Source organism: Tamandua tetradactyla, chromosome 1 (assembly GCF_023851605.1).
Source record: "Tamandua tetradactyla isolate mTamTet1 chromosome 1, mTamTet1.pri, whole genome shotgun sequence".
Lineage (NCBI taxonomy): Eukaryota > Metazoa > Chordata > Mammalia > Pilosa > Myrmecophagidae > Tamandua > Tamandua tetradactyla.
This window is the reverse complement of record NC_135327.1, coordinates 47,621,847-47,647,149: the sequence shown is the minus strand read 5'-3', so window position 1 is coordinate 47,647,149 and position 25,303 is coordinate 47,621,847. Positions and strand designations below refer to the sequence as shown.

At 38.6% G+C, this 25,303-nt stretch overlaps 1 protein-coding gene across 4 annotated transcripts in view; it reads right to left on the bottom strand.

Moving 5' to 3' along the window:
- The window catches only part of TASP1 (taspase 1), a 490,143-nt gene that overhangs the window by 103,685 nt on the left and 361,155 nt on the right, over window positions 1-25,303 (bottom strand). Inside the window, exon 14 of one of the 4 annotated variants that reach the window (XM_077115168.1) lies at window positions 765-1,785. The exons of the other annotated variants lie outside the window; for them this stretch is intronic. Coding sequence (XP_076971283.1) covers window positions 1,693-1,785 — 93 coding nt within the window. The 3' untranslated portion in view covers window positions 765-1,692. Of the gene's footprint in view, window positions 1-764; window positions 1,786-25,303 lie in introns of those variants that run through there. 4 annotated transcript variants of the gene reach the window in all.

Below are 25,303 nucleotides of genomic sequence, written 5' to 3'. Positions count from 1 at the left end.
TTTGAAATCTTTTGAAGCCAAAGGCTCCCCACCAGCCAGCCCATCTCTTACTAAGTTCTGTCTCATTAAGAATGAGAAACAGATACCATGGCACCAACCTGTCTACGAGAACACAGTGAGACAAATGTAATTGCCTGTACAAGGAATATAAATCAGCAACTCCCAAATCACTCCTATTTACACCCACTCCATTTTGGTCACCTTTCCTTTATAATTTGGCCATACATTGATGCCAAGTGTATAATTTCTTCTGGGGGCTTTATCAGTTACTGCCCAGAGCCATGATTACACGGTGCAGGGAACTTCCTTCCCTTGATCGAGTCTATCTTTGGTATCGTCTTTTGATAACCACTCCTTACATATAAAATCAAAAGGAATGTTTTGTTTTTCTTAGTGGCTCACTAAATATAACATTTAGAAGCAATTTATCAACTGAAGCCATTTTGTTTCCAGCTGTCAATACAACTTTTCAGAGCAAAGAGTCCTTATTCCATCCCTTTGTTATTTTTATCAAATTGCAACAGAAATTTTAGGAATTTCCATATTGACCATTAAATCATGTACAAGATTTAACTTTCATCTTGCTAGTATCCACACTAACAGAACAGAGATAAGATCTGATTTTGAACAAGAACAATAGCAAGAAGGATAATGGCATGATCTCTAGAAGAAGTCATTTTTTTACAAGCAAAATATAAAAGAGGTTTCCTGTCTAGAATTCAAAAGACAACTTATTAGTCAGAGATGAGGAGTCACACACTATACCCAGTAATATGGTTCTTTTATTTTTGTGCCTTTATCTTAAAAATATATTTAAACAAGAAACAAAGATAATATTGAATTTTCCCATAAACTTTGATTTCTTATTTACAGTGTTACATTGTAAATAATATTCCATTATACACAAATTAAAGATGGCATTACTGAATGCTCTCTTTACATATTCTTTCATAATATAGTACACGTGGCTCGAAGCTATGCAATGTTCAAGCTTAGAAAAGCTTGAGGAAAGAAGTACAAACTTTATTAATAAGATGATTGTTTAAAAAGGTTCTGACTTTCGTTCTCGGTTCGATTGTTCACTGAAACCATTTTGTTAAAGAAAAATGCCCCACATGAGGGATAACAATAGTTTGAGTTACCACGGGACCCACTTAAACTGGTCAACAAATAAACACACTTTATTACTTATTCCTCTTATTAAATGAAGCACTACCACTGTCAAATCACTTCGACAAGGAGACTTATTCTTCATTTCAGACACATTACATTAATGACGGTAACTCTTTATGAAATAGAAATTTTTTCCTGCAACTTTAGGTTTTACTTGTAAACAGTTAAAGCATATGTTTTGTAAAGATGATTTAATCATTCCTGGCTTTAAATTATACAATATGGAGGAGATTCTATTTCATCAAGGAAGAAGCAAGCACGTACTACAGAACACACGCACACGTACGCGCGCACACACACACACACACACACACACACACACTCATTCACTCATGCTCACCTGCAAAGGCCCCACATAGCACAAAGAGCTAACTACAGCAGCACTTTTGTCTTGAGGGGTGCATGAGGTTGCAAAAGAATTTATAAAATGAGGAAGATAAAACAACCAACTTTAGTTAAGAACCCCAGAAGCTCAGGTTCTGAAATGCCTCTCAGATGGTTCATGCTCAGCCTGAAGGGTCAGGTCATTGGGCTTTCCAGACGGCAAACCCCACCTTCAATTGCAACGGACTGTCCTGCCACAGCGCCGGGAGGGAGTCTTGAAATGTGAGTCTGCAGAGAGGGAGATGGAGAATGTTAGAAGTGCCACTGCATCCCTACACATCCAATAATGGTGGAGGAAACAGCAGAGCACCATGGCTTCACTTTGCTTTTGAGCATATATAGACCATGATGATGGTAACTTTTAGGTACTGAAAGATTCTGTTTGTTCAAACCCTGCAGGTAATATTTACTGAGCAACTACTACATGCCAGCCATCACATAAGCAGCCGGAGGTACTCTGGCAAAGATGTCCAAGGGCACTGATGGCATAGAACTCAAAGCTTAGCCACATTAAGAAAAGTAACAGTTTTAATGGCAACTTTAAGCATTTTCTAGTTATCTGAAAATGGATAATTTATATACATCTTATCCTCTAAATATTCAGGCCATCTGGGAAGTACAGGATTAATGTTTATATCTCCAATTTGTCTCTTGGATTTAAACAGTTTACAAAAATTGAGACAAATCAATAACCTAAAGAAAGTAAGGAAATAAGTGATTGAGAAAAAAGGAAAATAAGAGCTTACAAAATAAGGTAAAGACAAGAGAGGTTAAAATATAAGATCTAGGCTATGGAGTCCTGGACCCTTGCTAGAGACAGGCTGTTACCCAATCATCTCAGCTTCCTGGCGCCCAAGACCAGATATGTGTTTCATGTGGTTTATAAGATCAAATCAAGCCAATTACTTAGATGAAAACAACTGTTTTCCGTACTGAGGGCACAGAGAAATTTCTCCCGTGGGTCTTCATAAAGAAGAAAGCATATGGTGGGATAAGTGAAGACATCAACTATACAACAAAGAGTTTTGTAGTGTTTAGTGTTACATCACTCAATGGAGGCTTGAGTAGAGACTGGAGGGGAGGTCAGTAAAAGCTGTTCCTCAAGGGGTCAGGATGGCCCCAACCAGGAGTCACTTTTTACTGGTCTGGCTTAATACAGAGATAGATAAAAGTTCTGTTCAAAACCAAGTTAGAATTTTCCAATCAGGTTAGTTAAAATATCTGTCCCCAAAAGAGTGACTCATAGGAAAATGTATCCTCATATTTCCTAGAGATTTGAGAAAAACTCAATGGGACCTCCCAGCAGTCGTGGAGGTCCAGGCATCAGAGGCTATGGAGGATAAATTAATTGTTAAAAGATCAAACAGTAGCCATGTGTCCATGCAGATGGCTTGCATCTTGACCAGGGGGTATTGGTCTTAAAGCAATAGATTTCCAGAGGAACAGAGCGACTGCATATCCTTCAGGTAATTCTAATTCTGTTTCTCTAAACAAGCTTTTCCTAAGAACTGAACCATGGTGAGTTCAATACCTTGAGTGAGGTTAGATGTGGATGGAGAGGTGGCCAAGCCAAGGGTTGGACGACACTCTCTTATTCAACCAAAAATGAAGCAAGTATGTTTTAGACAGAATAACAGCTATGCTAGTTAAGGGTAGAGGGACTCTATTCTCTGAATTTAACTGGATTACTCCAATTAGAATAGCTGAACATAAACAATTTGGAAAGTTCCAGAGAATGGAAAATGTCCCCTGGGTACTAAATTTGTCTGTGCGCAAGCCAGGGTAAGATCCACTGATTTTGAAATGCAAAGCTAGAACAAGGAGGGTCTTGGTGGTCTCTCCTAGGATCAGAGCATCTCTAAGATCACTCACCAGACTCTTGCCTAAGGAGAACCCAAACCTCTAGCATCTGATGACTAAATTTTGGTCTTACCATATGGAAGTCTAAATGTGTGACTCTTTTATTTCTGTGATGCCACATAAGCCTAGGAGGAGTCAGAAAGGAAAGTGGTGTTTGTTTTTGCTACCCAGAAGCCCCTGTCACATCAGACAAATCCCACAATTCCCAGAGTTCAGTTTCAGTAATTCATCAACATGAGATGAGAGAAAATTTCTTTCACCAGGCATCATCCATTCTTCTTTTTTTTTTTCTTTTAAGTTTCTCCTTAAACAAAAAAAATGATTTCTGAGGGAGAGAGGCCTCTCAGTCAATTTTACCCATGAAAAGTCATCCTTTTCAGTCATGAACATAGGAATGCAGTTATGATAACTGTGTAGAAATGACAATTTCCTACCTGGTCCAGAACAGTTCTCCACAAGATGGCAATAAAAGAAGGGGCTAGCTAGGAATTAACCCACGATGCTGACTCCCACAGGAGAAACATTAATACCACCCAGTTCTGTTCAAAACCAAGTTAGAATTTTCCAATCAGATTAGTTAAAATATCTGTCCCCAAAAGAGTGACTCATAGGAAAATTTGTTCTCATATTTCCTAGAGATTTGAGAAAAACTCAATTGGACCTCCCAGCAGTCCTGGAGGTCCAGGCATCAGAGGCTATGGAGGATAAATTAACGTTAAAAGATCAAAGAGTAGCCATGTGTCCATGCAGATGGCTTGCATCTTGACCAGGGGGTATTGGTCTTAAAGCAATAGATTTCCTGTTGACTGAGAAAAGACCCAGAACTGGAAGAAGGAAATTCTTGTCCCATGGTTAGGGGACTTGATAACAAACCTCTGAGGTTTAAAAAACACAGACAAATCTTTCCAAATTTACCTCTAGCACCCCCACTCCCACCAAGTTTACCATAGAAGAATATAAATATACTGAGTAAAACCACAAAATGTCAAGGAGACTCAGGAAGGAAAAGTAAAAGGGATCGAAGACATGACAATGGTTTTTAGATACTTATTAAAAGTACTTGGACAAAAGACGCCAAAAATACACTTAGCTGACATAAACCAAGATGTTTACATAACATAGTTAGAAATGTTCAACGAGAGAAATCAGTTGCTCAGTTAACTTCCCAGGATTTCCCCCTCCCTATGTCATCTTCTAGTTAAGGAGGATGATTAGATTACAAAACACTTGATACTGAAGTCTGACCACCAGAATGTCAAATCTTCATCTGTTTTATCCATCAACATGTTCTTCTGACTCATCAGAAAATAACTGACCTTGGTCTGAGAAATTTTGAGTTAAGATATATTTGAAGCTTTCTGTGGAAATTTCAACGGAGACATCAAGTCATGCTAATAAACAGTGGGAGCTGTTTAAGAGAACGTCTTAGGTGAGTGTTCATCTCTGAAAGTTCTTTTAGAAAAGCCAGCATGAATTTCTCTTGAGCCTACATATAGACTGTTTACTACAATGACCTCTGATGTTAGCATTTAAAAGTATAATAAAATATTTTACATTGAGTGAATGTCTAAGGACTGTGCAGACTCTAAAGCATCTTCCAGGTGCAAAAGCTTAATGAGGTACCTTTAAAACTATTTAAATAGCACAAATTGTCCTCAATGTACTTTTACTGGAATTTGAAACTAATTAGAAATAACTCATGAAAATGATATAAAACAGTAGACTGATCAATTTTTGGCCTCATCTCCCTCCACTCCTTATCACTTGCTCCATTCTTACACTTCTTTACACAAGATTACACACCTTCTAGTTATTTCCCAAGGAAAGACTTCCTTGACCAGGTCCCGTCAGTTGTAAGCAGGAGCTTATCCTTCACATATCTCAGTATTCTCTACACTGTCAAAATGCCTGACACACCAAAACTCCTTATTGAGTAGATAAGTGACTAAAATATATTCTCTACATTAGGGTGCTGTATACACACAAAGATTCTCAAGTATTGTGACCAGTGTAAAAAAGTTTAAAAAGCAGTATATGCTGCTTTCCAATTTACTGTGATGGTAGAATAAAGATGGAGCTTTAGAAGTCTCAGATGTTAACAGCTCTGAACATACGGGATTCAATGGCCTAATTCCCTGAGCAACACGGACAGATCCTTGAGGTTAACACTCTTTGAAAAGAACTATCAATTTGTAAATTAAAATGACCACTCAAAGCCAATATTCTTAGAGCTTTATCTTCTTACAAGGTCAAGTGCACTGTATTAATAACACATTTAGCCTGAAGATTTCAAAACAATAAGAGCAAGAAAAACAATATAGAAATTATATAATTACTTGATATCTATATCTTGATCTAAGTACTAGTTGAGATTTCCTATCATTCCATACTCACGTCTTTAAATATTTTAAGACTACCTTTTCAACTGTTCCTGTGTGGTTTCTAGGAGAACTAAAAGCACATATTTTAATTTCAAAAGCCTCAAAGCCTTTATTTAGTGGTTATTTTTTAATCCTCTGCTTCTCTATTCAATATATAACCTTCCCACTTTTAGGAAATTTGATTGAAATCTACCAAGAGAGTACAAGGGCAGATTTTCTTAACACAAGTCATTATTCTCTTTTATGGGGTCATGAAAACAGTATCTAGACAGACACAGTCCAGAAAAAGCTCTTGTACATATTTTGTTCATTGGTTTTGTAACTCTGAGGACTGGATTTTCTGCCCTCCCCCCAACCTTAATAGAGAGTTTGAAACAAGCTACTGTTAAAGCATGTAGGCATTTACAAACAGAAAAAACCACAGTGGGAAAACACTGGGCAGTAGAGAAAAACAATAGTACTTCAAAACATTTAGAAAGGAGGTGTTTCATCATCCACTATGGCTAAAAATGTGTATAAGGTACACAGTATAGCATATTCAAGTCTTACTTTAATTTAAACAGGTAGTTCATAATAATAATGGCTGTGAGCATGGGTTGTACAATCAGAATGCCCAGGTCTGGGCTATCTCCTTTTCTTCCTGGACACACAGCTGGACTATGTTTCCAAGACTCCTTTGCAATTCAGTATGATTCCACAACTGAAATCAAACCCAGGATTAAAATGATAGCACCACTATTAGGCCTGGCAGAAATCTTCCCCTGGGCACCATTCTCACAGTTCTATCTCTGATGACTTGAGACCTCTATGATGAAAGGAGTCTGGGACTCCAAATCACTGCTTGGAGGACAGCCTTCTGACAATCAGAAACCCCAATTTTAGATTTTGTTTGAGTGAATAACACAATTCTCTGTGTTTGAACAGCTATACATTGTGGAATTTACTTGTTATTGCAGCTTTTGTTATCTTAACTAATACTGGCTCATTCCAGACCTAATGCACTGACTAGGTCTGTGACCTCTGTGGGTTACTTAACTTCTCAGGCCCCCATTTCTAAAATAGGTATAATCATAGCATTGACACCATAGGGTTGATAACAGTATATGAGATACTGCACGCAAAGAAAATACAGCTGAATAAATGCAAGTTATTATCATTTTTCAAGCAAATACATAGCCATAACACAAAACACTGTGCAACACAATCTCTATTATAGATATAACTGTATATCCTAAAATCAGGAAATTTTATTTGAAAAGTTTGATAGTCTGTAAAAATAGGAGATATTTTAATGAAAAATGAGTGGTATCCTAAAAGGTAAGACTGAAGATAATGGACATTTTAGGCCAGCATTTTTTGATGCTGCTACTTTGCTGCTACTGATAAAACATAAAAATTGTCGCATCTTTACCAACTGCTAAGGGCTTCATATACACAGGCTTCCTGTATTTCTAATATCCCAAGGCTCAAAAATAATCAACTCAACATGCTTGGGTGATACAGAGAAAGCCAAAATGCTAGGATACTGGCCTATTACCTTTCTTTTTTTTTTTTATTAATTAACGGAAAAAAAGAAATGAACCCAACATTTAGAAATCATACCATTCTACATATGCAATCAGTAATTCTTAACATCATCACATAGATGCATGATCATTGTTTCTTAGAACATTTGCATCGGTTTAGAAGAACTAGCACACAACAGAAAAAGATATAGAATGTTAATATAGAGAAAAAAAATAAAAGTAATAATAATAGTAAAAATAAAAAAAAAAAACCTATAGCTCAGATGCAGCTTCATTCAGTGTTTTAACATGATTACTTTACAATTAGGTATTATTGTGCTGTCCATTTTTGAGTTTTTGTATCTAGTCCTGTTGCACAGTCTGTATCCCTTCAGCTCCAATCACCGATTATCTTACTCTGTTTCTAACTCCTGCTGGACTCTGTTACCAATGACATATTCCAAGTTTATTCTCGAATGTCAGTTCACATCAGTGGGACCATACAGTATTTGTCCTTTAGTTTTTGTCTAGTCTCACTCAGCATAATGTTCTCAAGGTCCATCCATGTTGTTACATACTTCAAAAGTTTATTCTGTCTTAAAGCTGCATAATATTCCATCGTATGTATATACCACAGTTTGTTTAGCCACTCATCTGTTGATGGACATTTTGGCTGTTTCCAGCTCTTTGCAATTGTAAATAATGCTGCTATAAACATTGGTATGCAAATGTCCGTTTGTGTCTTTGCCCTTAAGTCCTTTGAGTAGATACCCAGCAATGGTATTGCTGGGTCGTATGGCAATTCTATATTTAGCTTTTTGAGGAACCGCCAAACTGCCTTCCACAGTGGTTGCACCATTTGACATTCCCACCAACAGTGGATAAGTGTGCCTCTTTCTCCGCATCCTCTCCAGCACTTGTCATTTCTGTTTTGTTGATAATGGCAATTCTGGTGAGTGTGAGATGATATCTCATTGTGGTTTTGATTTGCATTTCTCTAACGGCCAGGGACATTGAGCATCTCTTCATGTGCCTTTTGGCCATTTGTGTTTCCTCTTCTGGTAGGTGTCTGTTCAAGTCTTTTTCCCATTTTGCAATTGGGTTGGTTGTCTTTTTGTTGTTGAGTTGGACAATCTCTTTATAAATTCTGGATACTAGACCTTTATCTGATATGACATTTCCAAATATTGTCTCCCATTGTGTAGGCTGTCTTTCTACCTTCTTGATGAAGTTCTTTGATGCACAAAAGTGTTTAATTTTGAGGAGCTCCCATTTATTTATTTCCTTCTTCAGTGCTCTTGCTTTAGGTTTAAGGTCCATAAAACCGCCTCCAATTGTAAGTTTCATAAGATATCTCCCTACATTTTCCTCTAACTGTTTTATGGTCTGAGACCTAATGTTTAGATCTTTGATCCATTTTGAGTTAACTTTTGTATAGGGTGTGAGATATGGGTCTTCTTTCCTTCTTTTGCATATGGATATCCAGTTCTCTAGGCACCATTTATTGAAGAGACTGTTCTGTCCCAGGTGAGTTGGCTTGACTGCCTTATCAAAGATCAAATGCCCATAGATGAGAGGGTCTATATCTGAGCACTCTATTCGATTCCATTGGTCGATATATCTATCTTTATGCCAATACCATGCTGTTTTGACCACTGTGGCTTCATAATATGCCTTAAAGTCAGGCTGTGCGAGACCTCCAGCTTCGTTTTTTATCCTCAAGATGTTTTTAGCAATTCGGGGCACCTTGCCCTTCCAGATAAATTTGCTTATTGGTTTTTCTATTTCTGAAAAATAAGTTGTTGGGATTTTGATTGGTATTGCATTGAATCTGTAAATCAATTTAGGTAGGATTGACATCTTAACTATATTTAGTCTTCCAATCCATGAACACGGTATGCCCTTCCATCTATTTAGGTCTTCTGTGATTTCTTTTAACAGTTTTTTTGTAATTTTCTTTATATAGTTTTTTTGTCTCTTTAGTTAAATTTATTCCTAGGTATTTTATTCTTTTAGTTACAATTGTAAATGGGATTCGTTTCTTGATTTCCCCCTCCGCTTGTTCATTACTAGTGTATAGAAATGCTACAGATTTTTGAATGTTGATCTTGTAACCTACTACTTTGATGTACTCATTTATTAGCTCTAGTAGTTTTGTTGTGGATTTTTCCGGGTTTTCGACATATAGTATCATATCGTCTGCAAACAGTGATAGTTTTACTTCTTCCTTTCCAATTTTGATGTCTTGTATTTCTTTTTCTTGTGTAATTGCTCTGGCTAGAACCTCCAACAAAATGTTGAATAACAGTGGTGATAATGGACATCCTTGTCTTGTTCCTGATCTTAGGGGGAAAGCTTTCAATTTTTCCCTATTGAGGATGATATTGGCTGTGGGTTTTTCATATATTCCCTCTATCATTTTAAGGAAGTTCCCTTGTATTCCTATCTTTTGAAGTGTTTTCAACAGGAAAGGATGTTGAATCTTGTCAACTGCCGTCTCTGCATCAATTGAGATGATCATGTGATTTTTCTGCTCTGATATGTTGATATGGTATATTACATTAATTGATTTTCTTATGTTGAACCATCCTTGCATACCTGGGATGAATCCTACTTGGTCATGATGTGTAATTCTTTTAATGTGTTGTTGGATATGATTTGCTAGAATTTTATTGAGGATTTTTGCATCTATATTCATTAGAGAGATTGGTCTGTAGTTTTCTTTTTTCCCTCCACTTCGATTTTTTTGAAGAGTTTGAGGAGAGTCGGTACTAATTCTTTCTGGAATGTTTGATAGAATTCACATGTGAAGCCGTCTGGTCCTGGACTTTTCTTTTTAGGAAGCTTTTGAATGACTAATTCAATTTCTTTACTTGTGATTGGTTTGTTGAGGTCATCTATTTCTTCTTGAGTCAAAGTTGGTTGTTCATGTCTTTCCAGGAACCCATCCATTTCATCTAAATTGTTGTATTTATTAGCGTAAAGTTGTTCATAGTATCCTGTTATTACCTCCTTTATTTCTGTGAGGTCAGTAGTTATGTCTCCTCTTCCATTTCTGATCTTATTTATTTGCATCCTCTCTCTTCTTCTTTTTGTCAATCTTGATAAGGGCCCATTAATCTTATTGATTTTCTCATAGAACCAACTTCTGGTCTTATTGATTTTCTCTATTGTTTTCATGTTTTCAATTTCATTTATTTCTGCTCTGATCTTTGTTATTTCTTTCTTTTTGCTTGCTTTGGGGTTAGTTTGCTGTTCTTTCTCCAATTCTTCCAAGTGGACAGTTAATTCCTGCATTTTTGCCTTTTCTTCTTTTCTGATATAGGCATTTAGGGCAATAAATTTCCCTCTTAGCACTGCCTTTGCTGCGTCCCATAGGTTTTGATATGTTGTGTTTTCGTTTTCATTCGCCTCGAGGTATTTGCTAATTTCTCTTGCAATTTCTTCTTTGACCCACTCATTGTTTAAGAGTGTGTTGTTGAGCCTCCACGTATTTGTGAATTTTCTGGCACTCCGCCTATTATTGATTTCCAACTTCATTCCTTTATGATCCAAGAAAGTGTCGTGTATGATTTCAATCTTTTTAAATTTGTTAAGACTTGCTTTGTGACCCAGCATATGGTCTATCTTTGAGAATGATCCATGAGCACTTGAGAAAAAGGTGTATCCTGCTGTTGTGGGATGTAATGTCCTATAAATGTCTGTTAAGTCTAGCTCATTTATAGTAATATTCAGATTCTCTATTTCTTTATTGATCCTCTGTCTAGATGTTCTGTCCATTGATGAGAGTGGGGAATTGAAGTCTCCAACTATTATGGTATATGTGTGTATTTCCCTTTTCAGTGTTTGCAGTGTATTCCTCACGTATTTTGGGGCATTCTGGTTCGGTGCGTAAATATTTATGATTGTTATGTTTTCTTGTTTAATTGTTCCTTTTATTAGTATATAGTGTTCTTCTTTGTCCCTTTTAACTGTTTTACATTCGAAGTCTAATTTGTTGGATATTAGTATAGCCACTCCTGCTCTTTTCTGGTTGTTATTTGCATGAAATATCTTTTCCCAACCTTTCACTTTCAATCTATGTTTATCTTTGGGTCTAAGATGTGTTTCCTGTAGACGGCATATAGAAGGATCCTGTTTTTTAATCCATTCTGCCAGTCTATGTCTTTTGATTGGGGAATTCAGTCCATTGACATTTAGTGTTATTACTGTTTGGATAATATTTTCCTCTACCATTTTGCCTTTTGTATTATATATATCACATCTGACTTTCCTTCTTTCTACACTCTTCTCCATACCTCTCTCTTCTGTCTTTTCGTATCTGACTCTAGTGCTCCCTTTAGTATTTCTTGCAGAGCTGGTCTCTTGGTCACAAATTCTCTCAGTGACTTTTTGTCTGAGAAGGTTTTAATTTCTCCCTCATTTTTGAAGGACAATTTTGCTGGATATAGGAGTCTTGGTTGGCAGTTTTTCTCTTTTAGTATTTTAAATATATCATCCCACTGTCTTCTAGCTTCCATGGTTTCTGCTGAGAAATCTACACATAATCTTATTGGGTTTCCCTTGTATGTGATGGATTGTTTTTCTCTTGCTGCTTTCAAGTACCTCTCTTTCTCTTTGACCTCTGACATTCTAACTAGTAAGTGTCTTGGAGAACGCCTATTTGGGTCTATTCTCTTTGGGGTGCGCTGTACTTCTTGGATCTGTAATTTTAGGTCTTTCATAAGAGTTGGGAAATTTTCAGTGATAATTTCTTCCATTAGTTTTTCTCCTCCTTTTCCCTTCTCTTCTCCTTCTGGGACACCCACAACATGTATATTTGTGCGGTTCATATTGTCCATGAGTTCCCTGATACCCTGTTCAAATTTTTCCATTCTTTTCCCGATAGTTTGTTTTTTTTTGAATTCAGATGTTCCATCCTCTAAATCACTAATTCTATCTTCTGTCTCTTTAAATCTATCATTGTAGGTATCTATTGTTTTTTCCATGTTTTCTACTTTATCCTTCACTTCCATAAGTTCTGTGATTTGTTTTTTCAGTTTTTGTATTTCTTCTTTTTGTTCAGCCCATGTCTTCTTCATGTCCTCCCTCAATTTATCGATTTCGTTTTTGAAGAGGTTTTCCATTTCTGTTCGTATATTCAGCATTAGTTGTCTCAGCTCCTGTATCTCATTTGAACTATTGGTTTGTTCCTTTGACTGGGCCATGTTTTCAATTTTCTGAGTGTGATCCGTTATCTTCTGCTGGCGTCTGGGCATTTAGTCAGATTTCCCTGGGTGTTGGACCCCACAGGTTATAAGATTTTCCTGTGCAATCTCTGGGTTCTGTTTTTCTTATCCTGCCCAGTAGGTGGCGCTCGTGGCACACGTTTGTCTGCAGGTCCCACCAGTAAAAGGTGCTGTGGGTCCTTTAACTTTGGAAAACTCTCGCTGTGGGGGAGGTTCGGCAGCCGAAGCAGCTTGGAAGAGTGCCAGCCGGCCCGGGGGTCCGAACGTGGGGAGGGTCGCCGGCTGCCGCAGCCCGGGAGAGTGCCCGTCCGAATTTCCTAGTCGGCCCGGGGCGCCAAGCGTGGCAGGAGGGCGCCAGCCACCGCAGCCCGGGAGAGTGCACTGTTCCCAGCCGGACCGGGCTGTCACGTGTTTGGAAGGGACCCCCCCGGTCACCGTTCTCCGTGGCCTGGGGATTTCCGATCCAATTCTCTCAGTTGGTCTGGGGGGCTGTGCGTGGTGGGGGCGCCAGCCGCCGCTGCTTGAGGGGACTGCCTGCCAATTCTGCCAGCTGGCCCGGGAAGGAGGAGGGGAGGGACTCCGGCCGCTTGCCGCCCCGCTCGGGGAAGCCCTCGCCCCTCGGCGATCTCACCGGAGCGGGTTCTCCCAGCCAGTCAGCCGTTCCAGGATGGGATACGCTGTGTTTTTCATCTCTGTCATGGCTCCGGGAGCTGTTCTGTATCGTTTCTACTCCCCTAGTAGCTGTTCTGGAGGAGGAAAGGTGAGGATGGCAAGGCTGTCGAGGACGGTGGCGGAGGAGCCGGTGAAGGCGGAAGAGGGCACGGTGATGATTGGAGAGCCGCTGGAGTAGGAGGAGAAAGGGAAGGAAAAGATGGCGAATGGAGCACCACCGGAGCAGAAGGGGAAAGAGAAGGGCTAGATGGCGGCGGGAGTGCCGGCGGAGAAAGAGGAAGAGGAGGGCTAGATGGCGGCGGGAGTGCTGGCAGAGAAGAGGGAAGAGGAGGGCTAGATGGCGGCGGGAGCACCGGCGGAGAAGGGGGAAGAGGAGGGGTAGATGGCGGTGGGAGCGCTGGCAGAGAAGTGGGATGAGGAGGGCTACATGGCAGCGGGAGCGCCGCCGGCGGAGAAAGAGGAAGAGGAGGGCTAGATGGCGGCGGGAGCGCCGGCGGAGAAGGGGGAAGAGGAGGGCTAGATGGCCGGCCTATTACTTTTTAAGAACATGTAACTTTGTTGGGAAGATATAATACAGTCATAAAAAAGGATTTAAAAAAGCATGTAACTATGCATTATAAGGGTAGGATACCAAACCACAGATGTATATTAAGGGAGCTGAGAAGACTGTCTGGAGGCCATTCACTGGAAGAAGAATAGAACTGGAAGGCAGAGGAAAGCAAAAACAAAGTGTGGAGTGTGAGTAAGGGAGAACTGACAGGTTTGGTTTGAACCTCACATTATTGCCAACTTTTTAAAAATTGATAGAAAATATTTTTAAGTGGGGAAGTGGCATACATGCATCTTGATTTCTAGCTTCTCTGAAAAAAATCTGGCAATCTTTGCATTCCCTTATCAGAGCAAAGTAGCAGTATCTTTCAGAGGGCATTTTTGGCTAGACTTTTACACAGATGGGATGTGTTCTCCTTATTGGGTGTGTTGAGTAGGCACATCACAACTGGTGATTCTCTTGCAGTGAGGTTACAAGTGATCCACTGGGTTCAGGTGGCAGTAGACGGATGCTTCCATAATCAAGTTCCCCATCAACCTCTGGCCTAATGGTTTTAGCACCCACTGACAGTCATTGCCAATATATTTTTTCCTTATGGGTTATAAAAGGGTGGTTTTCTAATTCCATCATTCTTACTGCATGAAGAGCTAGAATTCTTTCATAAAGAACTTCCTCACATCAACTTTTTAATATTCTAAAATAAAGTTTATATAAGAAAGGAAGTTGATAAACACTCAAGCTTTTCACTTCATCAGTATTCAGAATAATAAACTTCTAAAAGCAGCCAATTTCACCCCTATTTGTGATATTAAGAAAGGACTTTAGTTAGAAGAAAGATGGCAAGGGATTAAAGAAGGAGTATGATTGGGAGAAAAAATGAGCTAGAAAGAGATGTAATAGCATCTCACTTCATTCATATCAGTGAAAGGTATGTTAGAAAAAGAAACAGCTTAAGAGATGGAAAATAAAAGAATTATAAGAGCTTGTTTTAAGCTGCCAAAACTATAGCTGGTTGGATAGTTTGATATCTCTGCTTTGGATAATTAATCTGTCAGTCCCAGTTTTTAAGTCAAATATAGTACCTGTGTGATGAATTAGCTCTGTTCTGGATTAACACAAAATATTGCTGTTTGCTAATATATTAAAGCTTTGCACAAGATCAATTGACTACTTAGTAAAAAGTTTACTTGTTAAAGATAATTGGGGGTAAGGATAGAGATCTCCAAGTGACACAGAACAAAATCCAACAATGCTCCAAATTCCCTACAGTCTTCCAGCTTACCCCTGGATCTGGCTCTCCCTGCCTCCATGCTTGCCTCCTTGCTGTTCCTCAAACATGCAGCATACTCCTGCCTCAAGGACATTACATGGCTGTTCTCGCTGCTTGGAAAACTCTTCCAAATTGATATGGCTTGCCTGATTACTTCCAACAGATCTTTACTCAAAAGCCACCTTCTCAGGAAGGTCTGTACTAGCTGCCCCAACTAGAGTTCACCACTATGACCCTCTCTGCCTTAATGTTTCATATTTTCTGCAACTACTACCTAACCATCTATCATTTTGGTTATTTATCTTATTCACTGCCTGTCTCCCCCACTGGAACATAAGCTCCATGAAGGCAGGGAATTTTGTCTGTTTGTTAACTGATGTCTCCTCAAGACCTAAAATACAACCTGGCATATGGCAGCGGCTCAATATATGTGCATTAAATGAATGGAGAATTTTAAAAATAGAATGCTGGGAATTAAAAGAGAGAAATCCATAAATTAGACATTCTTTTTGCTTATATATATATTTTCATTATCATTTGCAAGTTTATTATATGTATATATTTAATTTTTATTAATAAAACCAATCAACACACAATGCAAGCATTCTTAACGTACGAACATTCCATACTTGGTGTGCAAACAATGGCTCACAATATCATCACGTAGGTGTATATTCATCACCATGATCAATTCTCAGAACATTTACATCACTCCAGAAAAGGAAATAAAAAGAAATAAGAAATAACTCACACATAGCAAACCCCTTAATCCTCCCTCTCATTGACTACTAGTATTTCCCTCTACTCAATTTAACATTTGTTCTCCCTATTATTTATTTATTTTTTAATCCATATTTTTTACTCATCTGTCCATACCATAGATAAAAGAAGCATCAGAACAAGGTTATCACAATCACACAGTCACTTTGCGAAAGCTATATCATTATATGATCATCTTAAAGAAACATGGCTACTGGAACACAGCTCTATAGTTTCAGGCACTTCCCTCTAGCCTCTCTAATACACCTTCCACTAAAAAGGGGTTATCTATATAATGCATAAGAATAACCTCCAGAATAACCCCTTGGCTTTATTTGAAATCTCTCAGCCGCTGACACTTTATTTTGTCTCATTTCTCTCTTCCACCTTTCAGTTGAGAAGGTCTTCTCAATCCCTTGATGCTGAGTCCCAGCTCATCCTAGGATTTCTGTCCCACGTTGTCAGGAAGGTCCACACCTCTGGGAGTCATGTCCCACATGGATTAGGGGAGGGCAGTGAGTTTGCTTGCCATGTTGGCTGAGAGAGAGGCCACATCTGAGCAACAAAAGAGGTTCTCTGGGGGTGAGTCTTAGGCCTAATTTTAAGTAGGCTTAGCCTATCCTTTATGAGAATAAGTTTCCTATGAACAAATCCCAAAATTGAGGGTTAGGTCTACTGATTTTGCTGTCCTCACTGCTTGCAAGACTATCAGGCCTTTTCCAAACAGGGAAGTTGAACGTTCCCTCTTTCGCACCATTCCCCCAAGGAATTGCAATACTTTTTATTCACTGTTCAAATCACTCAGGGATTTAACAGGGCATCACTGCAGACAAACCTATAAAATCTCATGCCCTACTCAAGGTTCCATGTGCCTATGGTGTTCAATTAAACTGTCCATATAATTATATTAGGAAATGTACTAGTCAAAATATAAATTCTGTACCAAATAAACATTTTTGCTTTAGTCTCACACATAAGTTAAAGTTTTAAAATATGACTTGCCATCTATTTTCAACACCCTGCAGTATTGACATTCCTTTGTTCTTCCTCATGCAAAAACATTTTTTAATTTGTACATTTAGTCACTATCATTGTTCACTCTACGTATTCCTAGATTATACCATCTCAGTCTTTATCATATATCTTTCCTTCTGATTTCATTTGTGCCCCCAGCCCTTCTCCCTCTACCATTTTCACATTCAGCTTCATTCAGTGTACTAACATTATCATATTACAATTGGGTAGTATTGTGCTACCCATTTCTGAATTGTTACAATCAGTCTTGTTGCACAATCTGCATCCCTTCAGCTCCAATTACCCAATATCTACCCTATTTGTATCTCTTGATGGTCTCTGTTCTTAACTGAAATTCTCCAAGTTCATTCACTAATGTTAGTTCATATCAGTGAGACCATACAGTTTTTGTTCTTTTGTTTCTGGCTAAATCACTCAGCATAATGTCCTCAAGGTCCATCCATGTTGTCACATGTTTTACAACTTTATTCTGTCTTACAGCTGCATAATATTCCATCGTATGTATACACAACAGCTTGTTTAGCAACTCATCTGTTGACATTTGAGCTGTTTCCATCTCTTGGTAACTGCATACAATGCTGCTATAAACATTGGTGTGCAAATGTCCATTTGTGTTCTTGCCCTCATGTCCTCTGCCTAGATACCTAGCAATGGTACTGCCAAATCACATGGCAATTCTATACCCAGCTTCCTGAGGAGCTCCCAAACTGCCTTCCACAGTGGCTGCACCATTTTACATTCGCACCAACAGTGGACAAGTGTGCCTCTTTCTCCACATCCTCTCTAGCTCTTGTTGTTTCCCTTTTTATTGTGGGTGTGAGATGGTATCTCATTGTGGTTGTGATTTCCATTTCCCTAATAGCCAGGGAAGTTGAGCATCTTTTCATGTGCCTTTTGGCCATTTGCATTTCCTCTTCTGAGAAGTGTCTATTCACATCTTTTGTCCATTTTGTAATTGGGTTGTTTGTCATTTTGTTGTTGAGTTGAACAATCTCCTTATATACTCTGGATACTAGACCCTTATCTGATATATTGTTTCCAAATATTGTCTTTCATTGTGTAGGCTGTCTTTTTACTTTCTTGCCAAAGTTCTTTGATGCACAAAACTGTTTAATTTTGAGCAGTTCCCACTTATCTATTTCTTTCTTCAATGCTTATGCTTTGGGTATAAGATTTAGGAAACTGCCTCCTATTAAAAGATTTATAAGAGATTTCCCTACATTTTCTTCTAAAACTTTCATAGTCTTAGACTCTAATGTTTAGGTCTTTGATCCGTTTTGAGTTAATTTTTGTATAGGGTGTGAGATATGGATCCTCTTTCATTCTTTTGCATGTGGATATCCAGTTCCTTAGGCACCATTTATTGAAGAGACTGTTCTGTTCCAGGTGAGTTGACTTGACTGCCTACCAAAGATCCATTGTCCACAGATGAGAGGGTCTATTTCTGAACACTCAATTCGATTCCATTGGTCAGTATATCTATCTTTATGCCAGTACCATGCTGTTTTGACCACTGTAGCTTCGTAATACATCTTCAAGTCAGGTAGTGCGAGACGTCCAACTTCATTTTTCTTTCTCAGGATATTTTTTGCTATTTGGGGCACCTCCCCTTCCAGATAAAAGTGGTTATTTGTTTTTCTATTTCTGAAAAGTAAGTTTTTGGGATTTTAATTGGTATTGCATTGAATCTATAGATCAAGTTAGGTAGAATTGACATCTTAACTACACTTAGTTTGCCAATCCATGAACACAGTATGCCCTTCCATTTATTAAGGTCTTCTGTGATTTCTTTTAGCAATTTCTTGTAGTTTTCCTTATACAGGTCTTTTGTATCCTCAGTTAAATTTATTCCTAAATATTTTATTCTTTTGGTTGCAATTGAAAATGAAATTTTTTTCTTGATTTCCCCATCAGATTATTCATTATTAGTTTATAGAAACACTTCAGATTTTTGCGTGTTGATCTTATAACCTACCACTTTGCTATACTCATTTATTAGCTCATTTATCAGCAAAACAGTAGTTTTGCTGTGGATTTTTGGGGGTTTTCCACATATCATCTGCAAACAGTGAGAGTTTTACTTCTTCCTTTCCAATTTGATGCCTTGTATTTCCTTTTCTTGTCTAATTGCTCTGGCTAGAACTTCCAACACAATGTTGAATAACAATAGTGATAGTGGACATCCTTGTCTTGTTCCTGATCTTAGGAGAAAAGTTTTCAGATTTTCCCCATTGAGGATGGTGTTAGCTGTGAGTTTTTCATATATTCCCTTTATCATGTTTTGGAAGTTCCCTTCTACTCCTATCCTTTGAAGTGCTTTCAACAAGAAAGGATGCTGAATTTTGTCAAATGCCTTTTCTATGCAATTGAGATGATCATGTGATTTTTCTGCTTTGATTTGTTGATATGGTGTATTACATTAATTGATTTTCTTAATGTGAACCATCCTTGCATACCTGGGATGAATCCTACTTGATCATGGTGTATAATTCTTTTAATGTGCTGCCGGATTTGATTTGCAAGAATTTTGTTGAGGATTTTTGCATCTATGTTCATTAGAGAGATTGGTCTGCAATTTTCTTTTCTTGTAGTATCTTTGTCTGGCTTGGTACGAGGGTGATGTTAGCGTCACAGAATGAGTTAGACAGCCTTCCCTCCTCTTCATTTTTTTTGAAGAATTTGAGCAGGAATGGCAGTAACTCTTTCTTGAAGGTTTGGTAGAATTCACATGTGAAGCCATATGGCCCTGGAGTTTTCTTTTCAGGGAGCTTCTTAATGACTAATTCAATTTCTTTACTTGTGATTGGTTTATTGAGATCATCTGTTTCTTCTCGAGTCAATGTCAGTTGTTCCTGCCTTTATAGGAAATTGTCCATTTAATCTACATTGTCTAGTTTATTAGCATAAAGTTGTTCATAGCATCTTCTCTTTACCCCCTTTATCTCTGTGGCATTGGTTGTTATGTCTCCTCTTCCATTTCTGATATTATTGATTTGCATCCTCTCTCTTCTTTTTGTCAACTTTGCTAAGGGTCCATCAATCTTACAGATTTTCTCATAGAACCAATATCTTGTTTTGTTGATTTCCTATAATTGTTTTCATATTCTCAATTTCATTTATTTCTGCTCTAATCTTTGCTATTTCTTTCCTTTTGCTTGCTTTGGGGTTAGTTTGCTGTTCTTTCTCCAGTTCTTCCAAGTGGACAGTCAATTCCTTGCCTTTTGCTCTTCCTTCTTTTTTGATAAAGACATTTAGGGCAATAAATTTCCCTCTTAGCACTGCCTTTGCTGCATCCCATAAATTTTGATATGTTGCGTTTTTATTTTCATTCGCCTTGAGATATTTACTGATTTCTCTTGTAATTTCTTCCTTGACCCACTGGTTGTTTAACAGTGCGTTGCTGAGCCTCCATACATTTGTGAATTTTCTGGCCCTCTGCCTATTATTGATTTCCAACTTCATTCCTTTATGATCTGAGAAAGTGTTTTGCATGATTCCAATCTTTTTAAATTTATTGAGACTTTCTTTGTGACCCAGCATATGGTTGGTCTATCCTTGAGAATGATCCATGAGCACTTGAGAAAAAGGTGTATCCTGCTGTTGTGGGGTGCAATGTTTCATAATGTCTGTAAAGTCTAGTTCAGTTATTGTATTATTCAAATTCTCTGTTTCTTTGTTGATCCTCTGTCTAGATGTTCTGTCCATTGATGAGAGCAGGGAATTGAAGTGTCCAACTTTATGGTAGATGGGTCTATATCTCTTTTCAGTGTTTGCCTCATGTATTCTGGAGCACTTTAGCTTGGTGCATAAATATTTATGATTGTTATGTCTTCTTGTTGAATTCCTTTTATTAATACATAGTGTCCTTCTTTGTCTCTTATGATTGGTTTACATTTCAATTCTAATTTGTTGGATATTACTATAGCTACTCCTGCTCTATTCTGATTGTTATTTGCATGAAATACCTTTTGCAACCTTTTACTTTCAATCTATGTTTATCCTTGGGTGTAAGATGCATTTCCTGTAGCCAACATATAGGTGCGTCCATGTTTTTTAATGCATTCTGCCAGTCTATGCCTTTGGATTGGGGAGTTTAGTCCATTAACATTTAGCATTATTACTCTAAGGGCACTACTTTTTTCTACCATTTTGCCTTTTGGATTTTATATGTCATATCTAATGTTTCTTCTTTCTACCTTTACTGATGGTCTTAATTTCTACACACTTCTCCACACCTCTCTCTCTCTCCTGTCTTTTCTTATCTGTCTTTAGTGCTTCCTTTAGTATTTCTTGCAGAGCTGGTCTCTTGATCACAAATTTTCTCAGTGATTTTTTTTGTCTGAAAATGTTTTAATTTCCCCCTCATTTTTGAAGGACAATTTTGCTGGATATAGATTTTTTGCTTGGCAGTTTTTCTCTTTTAGTAACTTAAATATATCATCCCATTGTCTTCTCACCTCCATGGTTTCTGCTAAGAAATCTACATATAGTCTTATTGGGCTTCCCTTATACGTGATGGATGGCTTTTCTCTTGCTGCTTTCAAAATTCTCTTTCTCTGACATCTGACATTCTGATTGGTAAGTGTCTTGGAGTATATCTATTTGGATCTATTCTGCTTGGGGTATGCTGTACTTCTTGGATCTGTAATTTTAAGTCTTTCATGAGAGACGGGAAATGTTCAGTGATGTTCTCCTCCATTAGATTTTCTCCTCTTCCCTTCTCTTCTCCTTCTGGGACATCCACAACACATATATTCATGTGCTTCATGTTGTCACTTAATTCCCTGAGACCCTGCTCATATTTTTCCATTCTTTTCCCTATATTTTCTTTTGCTTGTTGGATTTCAGATGTCCTGTCCTCCAGTTCACTAATCCTATCTTCTGCCTTTTGAAACCTAACATTGTAGGTTTCCATTGTTTTTTCATCTCTTCTGCCGTGCCTTTCATTCCCATAAGTTCTGTGATTTGTTTTTTCAGACTTTTGATTTCTTTTTGTTCATCCCTTGCCTTCTTTATACCCTCCCTCAATTCACTGATTTTTTTAAACATTTTCTTATTTTATTATATTTTGTTTGTTTGTTTGTTTTTTACATAGGCTGGGGCCGGGAATCGAACCGGGGTCCTCCGGCATGGCAGGCAAGCACTCTTGCCCGCTGAGCCACCGCGGCCCGCCCAATTCACTGATTTTTGATGAGGTTTTCCATGTCTGTTCAAATATTCAGAATTAGTTGTTTTGACTCCTATGTCTCATTTGAATTGTTGGTTTATTCCTTTGACTGGGTCATATCTTCAATTTTCCTAGTATGATTTGTTATTTTTTGCTGGAGTCTAGGCATTTAATTTCCTTAATTAATTTATTCTGGAAATTGTTTTCCCTGTTTTTTACCTAGGATTTTCTTGCTGGATGACTTTGTTGTCTATCTATTCTTTGACATTCAGTTCAGCTTATTTTAGACCTCTAGTTTAGGTTTTGTTTAACAGATCAGAAATTTTCAGTTCTTGTTTCTTGCCCAGCCTATATGGTGCCTTTTTTTACCCTCTTAGGAGGGTCTATTTAGGTAGTATAGATCCCAGTTAGATTTTCCCAGACCAAACTGGCCTCCTGTCAGCAGGAAAGAGTCACCTGCATCAGTTTTCCCTGAGGGTCCCCAGCAGGCAGACTTTCCTATGAAGCCTCTAGACTCTGTTTTCCTATTCTGCCCAGTATGTGGTGCTTGTCTGCCTGTGGGTCCCAACAGCATAAGGTGATGTGGTACCTTTAACTTCAGCTGACTGCTGGGGTGTGGTTGAGACAGAGGAGACGTTGTAGGCTGACTTTAATTGCTTCAATTTTCCAGAACTTGGGGTCTGAATTCCTTGAGGAAGAGATACTACCTGAGCTGGGGAAGGCACAGCCTCCAGACAAACTCTCAGAGAAGCTTAATTCTACCCTTGCTGGGGGCAGCTGGAGCCTAAGAAACATTGCAGTTGTATCCAAGGAGCAGTCAAGCCATAGAAATACAGCCATAAGAAAGAAAAGAAAAAACTCCTTTTCAGAGCAGGACCCCCATTCCTCAGGTTTACCAATCAAGAGCTTAAGTTGGTATGTTGCTCTGTATATCTCCAGGTCCTATGTGCTTCCTTTCCTTGAGGGCTCAGACCCTTTTAAAGTATTTTGTGCTGTCCAATCCCCCCCCAAAAAAACTCCATTTCTTTTTCCTTTTTCCATCAGCCCTGACCCCTCTGTGCAGGGGTGAAAACCAGAAACCTCAGCTTTTACTCGAGGTTCAGCTGAGCTGGGTGCCTAGTTTTAGTAGTCAGAATTTGTTAATGATTTTCCACAGCTGGAGCTTGGTTACACTCAGCTCCTGCTGCTAATAAAGTCTCTTTCCTTTCCCTTCTGGGAACCAGCCTGTGGAGTAAGGTGCCAGCCTCTGAACCTTGGGGGGACTCACCATTCTGGGTGGGATCACAGCCGGTCCATCTTGTCCAGACTGGTGTATGCTGTGTGTCTGGTCACTGACGTGGTGCCAGCAGTTGTTCTGTACTGTTCCTGGCTATTTACTAGCTGCTCTGGAGGATGAACTAAATACCATGCCTCACTAAGCTGCCATCTTGGCTCTATCTCTTATTATATATTTTTGAAGAGATTTATATAAATTAAATGATCAAGATGATACTGATGTGGGAAAATGCAGAGAAGGAAGTGCCACAAAATCACCAGAACAACTATCAAACAGGCAGAAACTATCTGATTCAGCTATATCAAACTCCAATGTCCACTAGAACACCATGCAGCATCCAGGGAAAACTGGGAGGAAGAGGGTAGTAAATTATGGCAAATACCAGTGAATTTTTCTCTCCATGTGGCTCAGCTGCTGTGAGCCATCTCCCAGTCTGGCAGCTGGCAATAGTAAAGTATTCAAACCTGGCCTCTGGTGCAGCCTGCTCGTGCCAAAGTGGGACATAAAGAGCTAATTCCCCAAGATCTGGGGGAGTACAGGCTAACTGCTGATCACTGTTTTTGATTAGCTACTTCAGATAGCTGGGGGCCTGGCTCTGAGGGTGGCCTGGCTCAACCTGCCCCAATCAGAGGAGGCAGAGGATACTTAAAGACAGTATGCTTCCTCAGAGCTATGGAAGACAGCTGAAGGGCTGCTTTTTCTGGGCAGGAGCTGAGTAAAGCAAGTGTAGCTTTGGGAAGCCCTCAGAGAAACTCCAGGCACTGTCCTGGTCCCTCCCTCCTGCCCACTCCAGGGTGATTTGGAGCCAGCCAGCACTATCTCTTTAGGTCCCTGTCCTAGTTCTGGCTGGGAAAGACCGACATGGGGAAATTTCTCTCAGGTATGCCCCCATCTCTTCCCATAATTTGTCCTCCAGGCAAAAGCAAATGGAACCAGGAAAAGCAGAGTAAAAAACAACTTAAGTTGGGCAGCCTGGGATAAAAGCTTATCTGTTTTAAGTCCTGCAGTAGAACACTGAGGGGAAAGTTTATTTCCTGGAAAGTAGAGGTAGCATTCAAATTCCTTGCTCCTGAGTCTACTAGCAAGCAGAAGATGAGGAAGACACAGGCCCAGAAAAGACAGGGAGGACCCTGCATTTTGTATTCACCTTTGACTGACTTTCTTGACAAGAGGGCTGAACTCTAAAGGAGAACAGCAGTCAATGCAAAGACAATTTGTAAATACTGTAAAAGGTGGTTTTTGCTTAGGTTTGCTTGGATTTGTTAGGTCTTAACAAATTAGAAAATTTATGTTATATCATTAGATGGATACAAACTAAGAAAAAGAGATCTCAGGGAATAAATCCTGAATTAATATTTTAAAATACTAAAATATACAGTGTGTAAGAAAAGATTACAAAATAAACAAAGAAACAAGAAATGATGGCGCATGCAAAGGAAGAGGGTAAAAATCCAGAAAATATCAATAAAGATGGTCAGATTGTCACATGCTAGACAAAGACTTTTAAAAATGATCTTCAATATGTTTAAGGGGATCAAGAAAAATACAGAGGAAGAACTAAAGGATATCAAGAAAACAATGAATGAATAATATGAGAATCCCCATAAGGAGATAGAAATTTGAAAAAGGAACCAAACAGAACTACTAGAGTGGAAGTCTATAATAACTAATGTGAAAAAATCCCACGAGGATTCAACAGCAGGTTGGAGCTGGCAGTGGAAAGAATCAGTGAATTTAAAGACAAGATAATTGTACTGAGTCTGACTAAATGACAGAAAAATTGAAAAAAAACTTTAAACGGCAAAAAGAGTCTAAGAAACCTTTGGAATACTATCAAGTATACCAATATATGTATTAAGGGAGTTTCAGAAGGAGAAGAAAGAGAGAAAGGATAAGGAATATTCAAAGAAAGAGTGGCAGAAAAGCAGAAGACATGAATATGCACATTCAAGAGGCCAAGAGAACACCAGACAGGATAAATACAAAGAGATGGGTGAACAGAAATATACCCTGACACATACTGGTCAAATTGTCAAATGCAAA